The 12,388-nt window shown below is 38.1% G+C and overlaps 1 protein-coding gene across 2 annotated transcripts in view; it reads right to left on the bottom strand.

Moving 5' to 3' along the window:
- Nucleotides 1-3,838: 3,838 nt before the first annotated feature.
- TMEM87B (transmembrane protein 87B) overlaps nucleotides 3,839-12,388 on the bottom strand; it is a 49,819-nt gene continuing 41,269 nt past the window's right edge. For both annotated transcript variants that reach the window (XM_035001053.1, XM_035001054.1), the window contains exons 17-19: nucleotides 10,526-10,578; nucleotides 8,330-8,360; nucleotides 3,839-7,183 (exon numbers count right to left, since the gene is read on the bottom strand). In XM_035001053.1, coding sequence (XP_034856944.1) covers nucleotides 7,124-7,183; nucleotides 8,330-8,360; nucleotides 10,526-10,578 — 144 coding nt within the window. In that variant the 3' untranslated portion in view covers nucleotides 3,839-7,123. The remainder of the gene's footprint in view (nucleotides 7,184-8,329; nucleotides 8,361-10,525; nucleotides 10,579-12,388) is intronic.

The raw sequence follows: 12,388 nt of genomic DNA, 5'->3' as shown, positions 1-12,388 counted from the left end.
TATTGCCTTGGGCAGCTACAACATTAAAACACTTGACTGCAAATGTCTTTTAACAAATGTCCCCAAGGAAAAAGCTTTTAACACTGGTCAAGCTCTGGCCCAGGTCAGATAAAGACAAGCCTTTCTAGTGGTGAATTCCAAGGAACCACTAGACCAGTCAATGAATGCCAATTCTTTGGAAATGAGATTTTGAAAGATCTCCAGCTCCATTCTGCTCCCTGTAGTACTGGGAATGTGGGCCCTTAATTTTGAAGGCCACTGCTGTGCTGGGGAACAGGGTAGGGGAGTAGGACAGATGGAAGGAAAGCTTGGTGTTCTTACTGAAATTCAGGCATTTTTTCTTGCATAAATGCTCCTCAGGTTGCTGCAAGACTGGTTAATTTCCAGAGTTCTGAAAGTTAATTCTGAAAGTTTTTATGAGTTTTTCATTGTTTTTATGAAGGGACAGACTTCCAGAGGTCCTTAGTCCCTTGTTATCTCTGACGTCACCCCCACATCATTTTCTTAAGCAGGCGGTTTACTGGGTTGGACTCAAATCAAACTTTGTCTCCTATGTTAGAAATCTCAGTTCTACTTTCTTAGCTTTGGATGGGTTGCATGGAGTCTGTCCCGTACATGCATCGTACAGGGTGAGCCAGAAATTTGGGAGGTTTATACACAGATGTGGTGCTTACCTTCTTTGTGTTTCTCTCTTTCGGTAATTCTTTAACTTCCCAGCTACTGCAGTTCTAATCTCTGTCTTCTAGTTCAGCAAGGAAAAGATCAGGGTTTATACCCAGATTTAATCTCTATACCTGGCAAGAACTGTGGCCTGCTATCAGTGAAAAAGCCATAAAAAACCAGGGAAATCACCTAGTGCAGTTCCCTTCATCCAAGTGTTGAATCCCTTCCTATGTATGCCTCCCTGCTTTGTGTCTGTCGCCAATGTCTTCACGTAGTTGTCACTTAAATTTTGTCGAGAGTTGTTATTTGTAGGGAAGTTTGGTCCAATCGAAGGTACTTCTCCATTATCAGAACTTGAAATCCACAAATGCATTTTAGAATAATACATTATTTTTTTTCCCCAGGGTTGGCAGTGCTCTTTGTGTACATTTTTATTTTTATTATTATTATTATTTTTTTAAAGATTTTATTTATTTATTTGACAGAGAGAGAGCGAGAGAGGGAACACAAGCAGGGGGAGGGAGAAGCAGGCTTCCCCTCGAGCAGGGAGCCCGATGCGGGGCTCGATCCCAGGACTCTGGGATCATGACCTGAGCAGAAGGCAGATGCTTAACCAACTGAGCCACCCGGGTGCCCCTTTGTGTACATTTTTAAAAAGTTTTTTATTTCATCGCTAAATCTGTTTAATGGCATTTGGTAAGTAAATTAAAGAAAATGTTAAAGGCAAGAATTACAGACCAGAACTCTCCCAGAGAAATTACTTTGGCACCATCTGCTGGATAGCTTTTAAAAGTTTTCCTGTACATAAGCTTCCATTGCAGTTTTTTTACTACTTTTCCACAATGATTTAAAGGAAATATTGTCAAAATTATTTACATCTGAATCAGAACCATACCAGCTTATGTTAATAGGAATTTAGCAATAGTAGTAAATCGTAAAAAGGAAGCAGTAAATAGTAAATCCACTATCACTTAAGGGGCAATAATAACTTGCCCTGGGAAACTTCCATTGCAACACATGTAAATAAATCTTAGAATGTGAATTTCATAGGGAGAACTTTATTTCAGCTGGGTCTCAGTAACCTCCATGACAATCGCCGATGCATTTTTTATAACTTCGCTGTGTTGTGAAGGCCTGAGGACCAAGCACTTCAGATACATGACCTTAATCCTCTAACAAGCAACCATGTACCTCCTCTCTGCCAGGACTTTGTAGAAACCGTTCAAGGGTATTTCCCACCAGTATTATACTAGCTTTCCATTTGCTAGGAGGGTGACTTTGGGCAAGTTATTCAGCCATGCTCAGTCTGTTTTCTCATCTATAAACTCAGTGGCTACACCTACCTTATTGACTACGGAGACTACGATGGTTAAGAGAGCCTGCCACTCTGTGAGCACTCCCAACCCTCCCTAAACTGTCAGCACTGTTATTACAACAGGCCTCCTTCTCCTCAGGGGGATACCCATCTTGGCCACTCCCGAGGCTGGGAGAATTTCCAAGAATGTTCTCCATGTTCCATCTACTTACTTGGGGCAGGACGGATTTTATTTATTAATGAATTAAGCTGTGTTCTGACACCGTGTGCTTTTCTAGATTTTCTGATATCACATAGCCTACTTATGGACTATCACCGTATCTCCGTATGTTTACCTTAGAAAATAGAAAGGCAGAAGTTTTTGTCTCCTCTGTCCACTGCTCCCAAAGAATCTGTGGCAGAAGCCACTAGCTGTCCCCCAAATCCATTCTCTCCTTCGTAGAGTAGAACAGTAGGCAGGTGCATGGCTCTTATTTCCCAGATGCCTGGCACTTTGTGTGGCCACGTGACTGTTTGTCCATGGAATATGCTCGGAAGTGATGAGCAACACTTCCGGGTTTTGCCCCACAAAACTTCCCAGGCTGTCCTTTCTCCTTCTGTCGGCTACATGCAGATGACAGGCCTAGGAGCTGGAGGGCCCACAAGAGAGAGAGAAACGTTGGGACCCTGAGGGATGTGTGGGGGAAGGTTGCCTTGCCCACCTCTATACCCACCCCAGAACTGATGCATGATCAAGAAATAAACTTTTTTGTCTTAACCTTCTGAAATGTTTAATCACCTTGTGACCACAGCTTAGCTAAATCTAAACATTAACCAGGAATGCCATTGTGGTGCATTTTCACTCAATCCTTTCTCTACTTTGTGTTTTCATGGATAGGAGTTCACAACAGTGACTTTGTATCTTACAAGTATTTTTCTATGTTCTTATGAATTCTTCGTAACTTAATGGTTGCAGTATCCCATAAAGTATCTGGCTAGACCATAATTCACTTACTCTTCTATTGTTGACATTTAGTTTGTTTCTAATTCTGTCTCCACTTTAAATAATGCTATAATAAACATTTTTATGCAGAAGCCTTATTCTGTAGTTTGAATCATTTTTAAAAACATCACCAGAATTGGCAGCAACCAAAGGTCGTAAACACATTGTTGAACTTCTTTTCACAAAGACTGAATCAAGTACATTACTATCATTAATGAGTGTGTTCATTTCATCAGACTTTGCAAACAGATTTTACAAATGTGTTAGTATAAACCTGTTAATTTTTAAAATTCCCCCATCTTCTATTTTGCATTAAAATGATTTTTAAATTTATTTTTCAAAGATCTTATTTATTTATTTGAGAGAGAGAGGTAGCAAGAGAGAGCATGGGGGGTGGTGTGGGGCAGGGAGAGGAAGAAGCAGGCTCCCTGCTGAGCAAGGAGCCCAAAGAGGGACTCGATCCCAGGACCCTGGGATCATGACCTGAGCTGAAGGCAGATGATTAAGCAACTGAGTCACCCAGGCACCCCTATTTATTTATTTATTGAGAAAGAGAGAGTGTGCAAAGAGAAAGGGAGAGAGAATCTCAAGCAGACTCCCTGCTGAGCGCAAAGCCCGACACGGGGCTCTATCTCACGACCCTGAGGAGTTCATGACCTGAGCCGAAACCAAAGTCGGATGCTTAACTGACTGAGGCTACCCAGGGGCCTCATGTTTTGCATTTCTTTGCTCACTACTGAGGTTGAACACTTTTCCATATTTGTTAATTAGTGCATCTCCTGTCTTAAGACTTTTGTTTAAAGCCTGCCATCTATTTGGGTCTACATATCCTGCAGCTCTACATAATCTAGCACTAACAGATATTAGAATCAACCATCCAGAATTTCAGAAAGCATTTTATTAAAAGTCAGAACAAATATTAAGGCACAAAAATACATCAACGTTTCAAACAAAAATCTTTGAAACAGTTTTGTCCTACATCCAAAGCAACTTCTTCCAAATTATACAATAATTTAACCCTTTTAAATAGAAAAATAGAACTTCTCAAACCCCTAAATTTTCTCCTCAAATACATGAATGCTTTCCTAGTTCTAAAGAAGTTTCTTAATGCAGTACTGAGCTTCTATAGATACTGTACATTTCCTTAAAATCCTACTTTTGTCACTTATATACATTTGATATGTTTAGAACTTTATCAATATGTTAAACTTCTTTCTTGTAAGTATAAGGCTTGGTGTTTTGTATTGCTTATTGCATGCTGTTGATCATACAAAGACACATTAAGAAAACTAGTGATTTTTAAATCTAGCATAACATCTCTCTAAACTAGTCATGTATAGCTTAGTGCAACAGACTCAAACCCCTTTTATTTATTTTGAAAGTAAACTCTACCCCCAACGTGGGGCTCGAACTCACGATCCCAAGATTAAGAGTCGTATTTTTTACTGAATGAGCCAGGCAGGCACCTCAAACCCCTTTTAAAAAAAAGATATAAAAATCAATCTTATATGTGCATTTTTTATACTTTCAGTCTTGACATTATAGTAGTGCAAACATAATGTACTGTATCACAGAGGAAAAGTTGGTTTTCTCTACAGGATATGAAAGATTTAAAAATTATCTTCTTTACAGGAAAAGTAAAGGACATCATCTCTCAGTCTTAAAAAATTCACATATTCATCTATTTTTTCTTATTTTTGAAATAAATTAACTATCCTTCAAAGCAGATAATTAAATGCTAATCTAACTCAAATCATGAAAATTCCCTTGTAAGCAAATTTCACACATCATATAAATCTAACATGACTTGCATTAGAACACTTAAGCATTTTGTCTAGAAACACATAAAACTGGACTCTTCTCAGATTCCTTCATTTACAGTGAGACCCATCTTGGTGGCATCCCAAGAATAAACTGATCTGATAAACTCAAAAGCTCTGATGGCCAGTTTCTGGACACTTTGTGCAGAAGCTGGGATAATGAGCTGTACAATGGCCCCAGGTATCACTTTTCCCCAGTGTCCTTTAGACGAACCACAGCTACAGCCCTAGGACACCCCCTCCTATTTATATGAGGGGGCTAAGAGGACCTTCCATAAGAATACTCAATTCAGGTCAAGAGACATCAACTGACGACACAATTATCACTGAAAGTGACAGATATATGCCCTTGGAAAAACAACATTTCTGACAAGGTTATCAGGAGGGAAACCTGCTTTCTCTAGAAGATGAGAAAAGTTTGCTTTTCAGCCTGTAGCTGAGCTATACACATCGCATCCTTTATTGCTCCAGCCGCAGAGAGATGTTTTTATACCCACTACTGAGGTTATGTCAGAGGCAGTGTCCCCTGTGCTCACAATCGACGCCCCACTCCTGCCCCACTACATCTGCAGCTCCTACAGGCTGGAAGCCCAGGACCCTGTATTTCAAACTTCAGCTGGAGTCATATGATGAGTTGGGGGTCTGCCTCAAAATCTGGGAATGGTAGTAGAGAAAAATGTTAGGAATGAGAAGGCAGGGTCACCTCCGGCTCTGAAACAACTGGGCCCAGGGTAAAATATACCAAAGCCAGAATGGGCATAAATGCTGGGAAATGTAGTGGGTGGGGGCCCATTATTGTGGCAGAAATGGAAATAAGGAATGGAACCCACACTAATTGACATTCTTTTCCTAGGAAGGATGCCCCAAACCATTCAGTGTTCTCTATCAAAAATAAATTTGAAAGTATCTTTCAAGACACATTATTACTAGAATTTTTTTTTTTTTTTTTTTTTGCTAACTCCTATGACAAGAGTAAATGAGAAATAAATTGAAAAGGTAGGCTCTTGAAAGAAAAAATTTTGTTTTGTGGCTCACAATGAAAATAAATTAACAGTTATACTTAAGTGTTTGTACTGGTTAAAGCTTTAAATGCTTCTCAGTCAAAATTCTCTGAAGTCATTCTCAATTCACAAGGTTAGAACCTCTTCAAAGAAAGATATACAAGATTCTAACTTCTATTCCTATTCTAAATGTCCACTAGCCCTGTATCTTTGGTCATGAAAGCAGCAAAACATTCACATTTCCAACATTCTACATTCAACTACCTTTCAAGTTTAGAATGTTCTGCACTTAAAAAAATATTAAAACAAAAAATTTTCAAATCATGTATTACATATATAATGTAACAAAATGATATGTAAAACATGGTTGAAGGTTAAGAAATTAATTACAAGATTAACAGTGATATACTGTGCAGATAAACATATGTTTCATTATGAAACCAAATAAACCAAGATTATGTAAAGGAAGTTCTGGTGTCTACAAGGGTCACTGGTAATGAGCCCCCCAGCTTGCCGGAGAGAAACTGCGAAGTGGTGACATGTCTAGCACCTGCCCCAGACAGATTCCACAGCAGCATGTGCACATACGGCCTGAGTGAGGGGACAATGGCAGAGCAGATCCTTGGAAGTGACCATCAAGACCTCTTTCCTGTGTTCTTGTGTTCCCCTGAGCCCAGACAGAGGGGACCCAACTCTGCGGTTTGGTGTGCACGGTGATATTTACAGACAAGGACTTTGTGTGGACCCGTATGAATACGTATACACACCCACAGCCTCACACACCCACACAACAAAGCTAACCATATAAACATGCTTATGTTCTAAGGCTAACCAAGTTTTACTTAATTTCAAATCACTTCAGTATAAAAGTCAAAGAAAATTATTTTGCATCTAGTAACTACACACCCAAGAGATGGAGATGCTGCTTTACCATACTACAGAAGAATCACATCATTTACCTCAAAGGGTAGTGGAAGAATAGTAGGAGTATTTATGTAAAAAGTATTTTTAAGTCTGGAATTGATATATTTTCCAGAGAAAAGAGAAAACCCAAATCCACGTCCCTGCCACCTCTCAGCTAAGGGCATTTGGGCATATTTCTTTATCATAATACTTTTCTTAGATTATTTCGAAATCCAGGCAATTAATGGACAAGAAGCTGACATTCCAGAGCAGCTTAAAACGGTCGCAGAACCCTCCTACCACCTGAATTCTTAGTTGTAATACACAGATTTCCAAGATAATGCAATAAAACCTTGTTGCACTATATCACAACAAAGCTCTCTTTCAGTCTTGAGGAAGTCTCTCACCATTAACCTGGTTTCAGTTCTATGGGTTCCAATCACATTATCTTTTCTGACGAGAACATTTTTTCTGCCATTTCAGATCTGGTCATGATTTCCTTAAAAAAAAAAAAATGATATGCTTGCAAATGTTGATACTCCTTCCAGAACATAACAAAATTCTCTAATCTTTCAACAGTCACAGTTTTGTGGGGGACTAAGTATATTCCACGATACACACAGAAATATCAGATACAGAAAATAAACACCAGACAATCCACACTTCTAGTGACGTATGGTGGATATCTGTTGGGAAGTTCAGAAAACTTGAACATCCCGCTAGCTGGAAAAAGTCTGGAGTTCAGAATTACTGGTGAGAGGCAGGGATGGGGCTAACATGGATTTCCTAGGCATAGTTCATCTGGGGATTTGCCTCACTTTACACAATTCATATATTTTGAAATGATAAAATTATTTATCACATGAATCCTCTAAATGCCCTTTTAAAAGCAATTCTCCAGGGTGTATCTTTCCGTAGAGTTCTAAATCCTTAAATTCAACTGCTTTGTAGCCAGGTGCAAGTCTACTGCAGCCTCCTCAAAACTTCCCGCTACCGTCAAGATCAACCTGCTGCAGCCGGTCACCTCCCTTACCTTTAGTCAACACAGCAGCGGCTTCTGTCCTGTTCCCTAGCCACCACCTAAGTCACGCCTCAGCTACCACTCAGGTTCCTCTACTGTTCCTTCCTGTAAGCTCCTGCTCCCCACATCCACCCTTTAATTCTTACAATTCAGAATTCTTTCCGTCTTGGGCCACCCTTCAATGTCCAGATGATCCATAACTCATTTTTCTCCCCCAAACCTTCTCAAATCCACATCCTCTATTCAAGTCTCCTGCTTAGTAAATGAAAATGAGACAGAAACTCTATTTAATACCCCAACAAAATATCTCAAGTATAAGAGATTAATTTAGACAAACTGCCATCTTAAAGTATTCTAAACTCTTACCAAGGTACAAGATGTTAGAAAATCAGAGACTTGAAATCTTATAAAATAATTCTCCCTTCCTTCATACCAACAAGCGTTTACCTTGCTCCTGTTTTAAATGAGGATCGAGCTCCTTTACACTTTACTGGCAAATCAGTGCACCATCTTCCAACCTGCTCAATTTGTAATCATTTTATAAAGTTCTAGAATTTCTTTCTGAAATACATTTCTACTTTGTGAAAATAACAGCACCAAGAAAATAAGCAAAAAATGTTTTACCTCATCTGAATCCACTAACACTGGAAGAGCTCTGAAACAAAACAAAAACAGATGACAATGTTATTAAAAGGCTAGCGTATGTATTAAAGCTGAATATAGGCATATTTGGTAATCTACAAATTCTCATTCCTGGATAGACACAACCAATGGAAATAAACACCTACGTTCACCAACAAACATGGAGAGGAATTTTCATATTGTTCTTAATAGCCCCCAAACTGAAAATAACCCATATGGATAAATTACTATAGTCACACATGGAATACTATACAGCCAAGAAAATGGATGGATTAGCGAGGGATACATTTTTTAAACTGACACAAGTAATCTACAGTTATGAGACACCAGGAGAGCAGCACATTTTGGAAAGTGGGGTTGTGATTTGGGAGGAAACAAAGGGGTTTTTAGGGCACTGGTGATGTTCTGTTTTTTTTAATCTAGGTGCTAGTTACATGAATGTGCTCATATTGAAAATTTATTGGAGCTTAGGATTCTATACTTTCCAGAATGTGTGCTATACTTAAAAAAATTTCAGTTAAAAACTGAAATGGGAAAATAATTGTAACTTCAAAATGGAAACAAGGCAAGATGACCAATTCTAGAGGCAAATATGTTGGAAGAATATCAATGAATACACCATACAAATGAATAATTCCAAACACAACTGACCTCCAACTACGGATTTATTTTTTAAGCCCCTGTTATTTTTCACTTTCAACAGTTGGACATGTATCTGAGTAGTGATGTCTTATCTAACTGATACCCCGTGCTTTTGTGAGAACTTAACAGGGATGAATAACCTTGACTATAGTAATCATTTCACTATGTGTATGTTGAGCAAATGGATCACGTACACCTTAAATATATATATTAAAAAAAAAAAAGAGGGATGAGTCAACGTATTATGAAAGGTGGTATTTATGGAATCAAGTATCTGTTTAATTCCCATATCATTATTACTACTGACTGGATGTCTACCGGTGAAGGTACTGAAGAGAGAGTTATACAATATAACCTTTGCTTGGGAAAGATAATATGGCTAAAAAGAAAAGCCAAGTGTAGAGCATCGATGAGTGATGGCTCTCCCTCACTGAGAGGGGGAGCAAAGTCTATGTGCTGGAGCTGCAACATACAAGTGCCATCACAGCAAGACTCCAGAGGACGCCACTTAGATCTAGAGCAGGCTATGGTAAGGGCAGAAGAAAGAGAACTGGGAGACAAGCCAGGTATGAGAAAGGGGCCGGGCGAGACTGCTTGTAATATTACAATTAAGGAAAATCCAGGGGAGAAGACTGCTTTAGGGGAAACATGAACCAGAACCTGAGAGACCCAGAAGACAACGGTTGGGTGCTCAGCACTTTGTCTGGAGATAAACACCAGCAATCTTAAAATAGCTCCTCTGTGAGGTTAATGACTTTAAAACTTATCAAGATGTACTGAGTACACTGAAGAGGGAGGTGAACTCTGCTAAGCTGTGTCCTTTATGGCTTGTCAGAGATTAAGGAAAAGCCATATTGTCTATCTTATAATAGACTGCATCATATGTTATTCATGGTCCATTCAAATTATCCTATGACATGCAAACAGAATTTCATACTCTGACAGGAACTGTCTGAATAGGAAGTAAATGGGAGCAGGGAAAGGAAAGAATAGTATATGAAAACGTTATCATATCTGGCTGTCCTACTGTTTTCTGTGGCGGAAATAGCTGCATAGAATTCTTCTGTCAGGCAGGACCTAGATCCTGATTAGCTCAAAGTTCCTGAGGGGCTTTCTCTGCACTCTATTTTTCCGATGCTCATGTTTTCCTCCAATGACTTCCCCACCATACATGGTATTGTGGTTACATGTGTTTGAAAAAAAATGTTTTACATATGTTTGAACGTCTCCATAATAGAAAGTTGGAACGAAATAAAATGATTCTAATCCTGAAAAACTTAGATCAGAAAAGGCTGGAGTTGGTTACAGGCCATAGGTATTAAAGTACTTGCTGTATAGGGAAAAATGGAGGAGAAAGAAAAAGGCAGGGCTGTGTTTTCTTTGTAGTCTGACATGAAACCAGTCATTTGCTGGTGATGGGGGCCTATAAAAACATATGGAGGTATGATGTTCCAAAAGCACATGACAAAGTATGAAAATTATCTCTTTATACGATAACCTAAATTTTAGACTCAAACTTTAACAGGGGATATTTACACATCTGTGAATGAAGAGGGAATATTTTCTTCCACCCACTTCAAATCTTCATCCTGTAGAAATAAATTATTTAAATATTAGCATTTACTTAGTATCACCTGAAAGTAGAATTTTAAAACATAATGTATAAATTTAAGCACTAAAATTCAAATGCATGATTCTCTGCATTTCTACATATCCTAAGAAGTTGGCACTTATGCCACACAGAAATTATGCCAGTATTCTCTTAAATAGCCAAACAAAAATTTGAACTTTGGAATTTTGTACTTCTTAATTTTATTCCTATCTAAAGATGCAAGGTGTTATTTTTTTTGTCCTGAAAAAACACGGTAGAAACACAGTTGATTTGTAAGACAGAAAATAGCAAGAATATTGATTTTTATTGGCTTTTTGCTCCTAGCATTCATTATGCCTCCTAATTTGTTCTAGTTCTATTATAATGAGTTTATAATTTTTCAACAGAAAAAGATGACAGTACAAATACTCTAAATTTACAAAAGCCAATTTATTTCGGTCTCTTATATTTATGCTCATCTCTCTGGAGACAAGAAAAGGAAAGTAGGTCAGTGAGGGTATCTGTTTTTTAACAGAAACTTGCTTATGGTTATCTCACTGGGAGAAAGAAAAAATGCATATTAAGTATTTTGATTTATAAAATAAAGTAAATCAAAATGTTTCTCTGTGATCTACTTGGCTACATGGAATACTCTGGTTCTAGTATTAATCACATCTTGCTCACCTAGGAGAGAGACAAAGCAACTGAGCCAGTATTAATAGGAACCCCAATTCTCTGAGCAAGTCTCAAGGAGAAATAAGTCATGAGATAAGGCTCCTGATCAAGAGCTGACTGCCCTTAATTTAGAGAAATAAAGTATTCCCTTGATGTGTTTGCAAGCATTGAGTTTTAAAATAAACTGAGACATATCCCTAAAATAAAAGGAAAATATCTTAATGAAGTTAAAGTTTAATAGCTCTAACACCAGATAATTAAAACTGTTTTAATTTTTCTTAATTAACATATAATGTATTATTTGTTTCAGGGGTACAGGTCTGTGATTCATCAGTCTTACACACTTCATAGCGCTCACCATAGCACATACCCTCCCCAGTGTCCCTCACCCAGCCACCCCATCCCTCCCACCCCCCTCCACTCCAGCAACCCTCAGTTTGTTTCCTGAGATTAAGAGTCTCTTATGGTTTGTTTCCCTCTCTGGTTTTGTCTTGTTTCATTTTTTTCCTCTCATCCCCTATGATCCTCTACCTTGTTTCTCAATTCCACATATCAGTGGGATCATATGATAATTATCTTTCTAAAACTGCTGTAATTTTTAAAGTTTAAATCACCATAAAACTACTCAAAGAACACACATTTTAAGAAATTATTGATTACCAAAAATAAAAATGAAAAAATTTACCAAACCAACAGATCAGACTGTTCTCATGGATCATCTATCCTGTCAGAACTTATGAGCATACATAAGTTTTATACTCTATTAATCACAACATACACACTTATAAGAAAGCAGAATATAAAACTGTATGAGAGGCACTTCCGCTGTGCCTAATATGCCTAAAATATTAAAAAACTCATCTCTACTCTCTATTTTACCATTTTTTCAAGCTTCCACAGTTCTATAACAAATGCTAATTTTGTTAACTGCATAGGCAATACATAAAGTCCTTTCCTAACAGACAACAAATGTTATCTGAAATGCCTTCAAAAATCACTTTAAAATGTGGAAAAATTAATACAAGCTTCTACTACGTCAAAGCTTCTCCATCTTTAATGTGCATAGGAGTCATCTACAGGATCCTGTGAAGAAGCAGATTCAGATTCAGTAGGTCTGAGGTGCGCCTGAGCCT

This window comes from Mirounga leonina, unplaced genomic scaffold (assembly GCF_011800145.1).
Source record: "Mirounga leonina isolate KUSES-001 unplaced genomic scaffold, KU_Mleo_1.0 Mir_125, whole genome shotgun sequence".
Taxonomy (NCBI): Eukaryota; Metazoa; Chordata; class Mammalia; order Carnivora; family Phocidae; genus Mirounga; species Mirounga leonina.
This window is presented reverse-complemented; position numbering and strand designations above follow the sequence as displayed.